This window comes from Phaseolus vulgaris, chromosome 5 (assembly GCF_051622355.1).
Source record: "Phaseolus vulgaris cultivar YP4 chromosome 5, ASM5162235v1, whole genome shotgun sequence".
Taxonomy (NCBI): Eukaryota; Viridiplantae; Streptophyta; class Magnoliopsida; order Fabales; family Fabaceae; genus Phaseolus; species Phaseolus vulgaris.
In genome coordinates this window covers 19832400-19838308 of record NC_143502.1, presented here as the reverse complement: position 1 = coordinate 19838308, position 5909 = coordinate 19832400, and the positions used below count along the sequence as shown (strand labels likewise).

The following is a 5909-nucleotide window of genomic DNA, read 5'->3' as shown; positions in this document are numbered from 1 at the left end:
CATTACTTTTTCTTTACATATTTTTACTCATAATAGTGAAAAAGCCCTAAACTTATACTCATATTTTTATTTTTCATAAAATATTCTCTTTTTTTCCTTAAATAAAATTTAAATTCCATTTCATTATTAATTTTTATTTATTTCTACTTTGTGAACTTATTTTCATCCGAAGTTATTTCTATTTTATGTAACAAAGAAATCATAAAAGAATGAGGAGGGAATGAAAGGAGTGAAGTGGGCAAAAAGCATTCACTTTCGTCACTACAACTTCCATGCTCTCCTCGAAAATCTCACTTTCCGCGTAAATGCAAAAGCCAACGTCAAATATTTACCGAAAGCACTTTACTGGTGTAAGAGAGAGAGTGTGTGTCCCCAACAAGATGAAGCAGTAGAAGAAGAAGAACCCACCTCCTTGCTACTACTACTTTCCTTCTTCTTCTGCTGTTTCTCAAACTAACAGCACAGCCTAGTTCAGCTCGTTCCTTCTATTCCTAGCCCATTACCATGAACAATCACATTCTCTTCCTGTTCCTTCTCATTGCATTTGCCCCCACTTTCTCCCACCGCTTTCAACCTCACGCTGCTCCTGCAGGTAAACAAAATTGTTCCCCCAATTCGTCCACAGCGTCAATTTTCCATAATTTTAAATGGGTATGCTAAATTTTTGATCTTTTAGCTTAAGGGAATTGAATACCTAACTGGGTGCCTTTTTAGTCGTTCTTTCTTTTTTCTTTTTGGTTACTTTGATTAAACAATGCTAGATTTATTTGCTACTTTAATTAAACAGTGTTAATGAATCAGGGCCCTTGATTAAGCATCTGTCTTCGATCATCAAATGGACAAGGTCTACCTCCAAGACGCCACTCTCAGGTTGTTGCTATTTCTCTACTGAGATTGAGAACTTTCAAAGGTCACGTGTTTTTGGTGTAACATGCTTATTGTTAAGGTGTTTGTGTGTGTGAATATGTGTAAATGTGGTTTGTTGGTTCTTTCTTTTCAGATGGGAATGTTCTTCAATTTGAAAATGGTTACGTGGTTGAGACTGTTGTGGAAGGGAACGAGATTGGGGTCATCCCTCATGGGATCCGTGTCTCTGAGGAGGATGGGGAACTCTTTGCTGTTGATGCAATTAATAGCAACATTGTTCGGATAACTCCGCCGTTGTCACAATGTATGGCTGTTTCTGTTCTTGAGTTTATATAGCTGTTATAAGCAAATTTGATTTGTTAGGATATGGCAGTTCTGACATTCATTCTTGGATATCTCTATTTTCGTAATTCTTTTGAAATTGCTTCTGGATGTTGCTGGTGAAGGGTAAGAATGATGATAAAAATTGAAAGAGAAAAGGAATACCAGTTTTAGTCACTTTACTGGTTCAAGTTAACAGAGAATTGATAGTTCTATAGTCAAACGAAAAAAAATAAAAAGGGGAAAAAGACGGAATCTAAGCCTTAGCTTTATGTGATATATTGTCCAGGGGTTTCTCTAAACAGCTTTGGTAAGTGAAAGTTATATTACATGTTAAACACAATTTTGGGATTAGTTGAAAATTTAAATGAATTGATCTTCCTTGATTGGGCTTACATCTAGGGATCCTAATTCCTTCTGCTATCTATTTGTGCTACCTGGCTGCAGATAGTAGAGGAAGATTGGTGGCAGGGTCATTTCAGGGATACACTGGTCATGTGGATGGAAAACCAAGTGATGCTCGTTTCAATCATCCCAAAGGCATAACCGTGGATGATAAGGGGAATGTTTATGTTGCTGATACTCAGAATCTTGCTATCAGAAAGATTGGAGATTCTGGTATGTGATAATGAGTTACAGCTTAAAGATCTAGTAGTCATGACTAACATGGTGTTTTGGTAACGCGCAGTATTAGAATGGAATGTGAACATAATAATGTATCAATAGAAATGTTACTATTACACTAAGATGCAATTCTGGAATTCTTTTTACTGTAACCTGCTAGAACTGTTTGACATAAGAATCCCGCAGCCCAATATCACGCATAATGCTAGTTCCTTCATTCAAGCACTGCTGCAGTGGTTATGGGATCCTAATGCACTGGGAGAATTGTCATTGAGAATGGTGAAAAAGGATATTATTACTTTATTATTGATCTTTGTGAGTATTTTTTAGGTGTGACGACCATTGCTGGAGGAAAATCAAATGTCGCTGGGTACAGAGATGGGCCTAGTGAGGATGCTAAGTTCTCGAATGATTTTGATGTGGTATATGTTCGACCCACCTGTTCCTTGTTGGTCATTGATAGAGGAAATGCTGCTCTTCGGCAAATCTCTCTTGACCAGGAGGACTGTGATTATCAGTCTAATTCAATTTCCAGTACAGGTTTATATTCTTATATTCTTGTTTATTATTCGGACTCTGTAAATATCCTTGTTTATTATTCGGACTCTGTAAATATCCTTGTATTGTTTACTAGATAACCTAGTTTCCTCGGCTAGCATATTCTTTCATCCAGTGATTCTAATCCCTTAACATTAGGGATTGATCCTATTGGTCTTGTATACATGTATGTGCAGCTTATTCATGTAAATCAATCTATAAGACACCATATTCAAATTCAAGTTGGTGTCAGAGCTCTCTGGTTCAACCTTAGTCTCTTTGTTGAATAGTACCTCCACCATCTGCCTCAGGAGTACTGTAGGCTTATGCTTGATATGTATTATAGTTGAATATAATAATTTCTGTTGATATAAGATACAAATACTCTGCTGCTTTTTCCTTTATCCTCCAAGCATGCAGCGATAAGACATGAAAGTTTTGAATGCTTTATGCTTCAATGAAGAACCAAAACCTCTAGTCTTTGCAATCTGTGATTTAGATGTTAAAGTTATGTTTTTGAATTTGAATATCATCTGTGAACGGGGAAAAAAGGGAAATCAGGAATAAAGGCATCAAAGATGAGTTATGATGAAAGAAAAGAAAAAAAAGAAAAAAAAAAGAACTGTATGTTGTATGTTGGCTGCATGTCTATTTTGTCACTTTGCTAACTTCTATGAACATTATTGGCTGTTCAGTTTCAGCTAAGACTATTTACTTGCATATCTCCCATGGCATATTTAGTTAAGCTGGGAATGGGGACTGTAGCGTTGGATGCATCTCGATTTGAAATGGTACAATCCCATTTTCAAATTTAAGGGAACATCTACCGTCATGAACTAGAGTTGTGAGGCAGACACATGAAATGATGTCACTTCATGTTGATTTAGTTTATCCAACTGATGTGTTAGCTCAGACCTGGTCTTTAAATCCCTTGGCTATGGTCCATAAATGCATTGGAATATTCAAGTTGGACAAGTGCTATAGTTTTTTTGGCAGTTCTGATTAATTGTTTATCAGAAGATTCTTGTTTAATGTGTTGGTGTTACTGGAAAACTGATGACGTGATTGCATTCCTTTGGATACTCTATATCTCCATTTCACTTCTGATTTTAGTCTATTTTGTGGGTTTTCCTGCAGATATCCTTACAGTTGTTGGTGCCGTTATAGTAGGATATGCTACATGTATGCTTCAGCAGGGATTTGGATCCTCTTTCTTCTCAAAATCAGTATGTTTTGCTTAATAGAATTTGTAAAAGCAGAAATTTCTGAATTGTGACATTTTACATGTTGTAGCCTTGTGCTGCCCAACATTTTGTCTTTTGGAACCATGTTATATGCCTTGAGAGTTGCAAAAGGGAGGATTTTTACTTTGTACCAAAAATATTTGTACTGGAAACAATGCTGGCAACAAACAACATGTCTCTATTACTTCTGGTATAACTCGTTAAAATAAATAAAGTGAAAACAAGGTAGCATTTTTGTAATTATTTGTGAAAAGGGAAAATAAGAACTGAAAATATTTTCTCAAATCAAGCAGACCCTAAATTCCGTCCTTTTGCTAGTTTTTTTTTTGGGGGTTTATTTAGTATATTTCACGTTCACTCTTGCTAATTGGCTAATTAAATACACTGCACAAATGCTGCAGAGACCATCAGAAAGAGGGTTGAAAGGGCCAGCAAGCAATGAGAAACACATGCCAATCCTGGAGAGCAGTAAAGAGGAGCCGGGATGGCCGTCTTTTGGACAGCTCATTGTTGATCTTTCTAAACTTTCCCTTGAAGCATTAGCTGGAGCATTCACTCAATTCATACCTTCACATTTCAGACCTGGCATCTCCAAGAGAGGCTTAACACCGCTGAAAGATCGTCTTGTAATGCCTGAAGATGAAGCCCAGCCTCCATTGATCAACAGACAAAATGCTCAAGGGCATGCTCCTCTAACCAAAAATCAGCTGCCATCACAGCTCCATACTCCTCTTAGTGATAGTCGGATGGCATCACATGTCCATACTCTTACCGATAATCGACTGGCGCCACATGTCCATACTCCAAGCACAGCTGAGAAATATTCAGAAATGAAGCCCCCCAGGATAAAATCAAGCAGTTTCAAGGACCCTTCTTTGTCAAGCAAGCACCGATCATCAAAACGACCCGATTATGCTGAATTCTATGGATCCACTGAGATTCCTCCATACACCAAAACTAAGAGCCAGAAAGAAAGGCCAAGACATAGGCAACGAGAAAAGAGTGGAGAATTTGTTATGGGGGCGGTGGGAGCTGAGGCTAAACCTGTTGAAACAAGGGCTGTTGATCGTAATAATTCAAAGTTTGACCATTACAGTATGAGGTCTAAGTATGCTTCTGAGGAGACCTTCCGATTCAACTCTAAGTAAACAAGTTTTGCATGATTTATTTTTCACTAGTATTCTGTTCTCCATTGGACCATTATATTGATATCTGCACCTACATCTGTTTTAAGTTAGCCTATACTTGAAGCTGTATTATAAGCAAATACTCAGTGCTTAGTGAATCATGCGGGTGGGAGGATTAATTTTGACCCATTTGCCGAACATTTTGTAAAAAAATTGGCATCCCCACAAAGTTGTTCAGTTTCAAGGAGATTGCTCCCTTTGAACATTGCAGATGATAAAATTAGTGTCTGGTATTTGCTGCAGTTAATTTCATACGTAGGCTTGGGTTGGGAACGTAATCAACCAATTCATCTGCATATCTATTAACAATGAGGGTATGCTGGCTTCAGATAAATGACCATCACTATAAAAAGGTGCCTAAACATTATGTTGCTTGTCAAGTTAAATCCTAAAGTCCTCAAAATAATGGATTAAATCTTCATAAGCATGTGGAGTTGTGAAGTTTTAGTTGTCTCGAATGTTAAATAGGATAAAACTAAGTAGATGAATTATTTGGACTAAATTACATTATTATGTTTTCAAAATATCTTATCATCTATAAATCTTGTAATTTAGTCAAATGTCATAAACTTTAAAAACTTAATATTGTATAAAAGTCTAAACATCAAGTTTGTAGAATACTGTTACTGAGCAGTGCTAACAAGAAACAATAAGCATATGGAGTTAGCAGAAAATATTAAACAAGCAATTTAATGAGTAAATGGATTTGTGACAAAGAAAAAGGTAAGCTTTCCACCAAAGTAAAAAAATGTTGAGAGATAAGAAAGAAGAACAAACTCTTTATCATGAGTATTATTAAATTTTTGTCAATTGAATATTTATTTCAGATAAATAATACTTGAAAATAACAATGTTATAAAAATCTATGCAAAGTCTTATATTGTTATAAATAAATATTCGAAATAAAATTTATTTGAGAGATGAAATAGAAACATTTTGCAAATTTGTTTTCAAAATTAAAGATAAGAAAAAAATGTGCACAATAATAGTAAAAGAAAGAAATAAAGTACACAAAATAATAAAGTTCATAAAAGCAAAAGAAATATATTTTTGAAGTAATAATTCAAAATAAAATAATTAAAAACATTGTACTAGTAATTTGTGTCTACTAAAGGTTTCATAATTTAAA

General features: G+C 35.5%; 1 protein-coding gene across 1 annotated transcript; it reads left to right on the top strand.

The window, feature by feature from the left end:
* Window positions 1-213: 213 nt before the first annotated feature.
* Window positions 214-5000, top strand: LOC137835226 (uncharacterized). The gene is made up of 7 exons (XM_068643628.2): window positions 214-592; window positions 802-870; window positions 1001-1171; window positions 1636-1806; window positions 2143-2352; window positions 3487-3575; window positions 3995-5000. The coding sequence occupies exons 1-7, from the start codon at window positions 505-507 to the stop codon at window positions 4739-4741; spliced, it is 1545 nt and encodes a 514-aa protein (XP_068499729.2). The 5' UTR covers window positions 214-504; the 3' UTR covers window positions 4742-5000.
* Window positions 5001-5909: the final 909 nt, after the last annotated feature.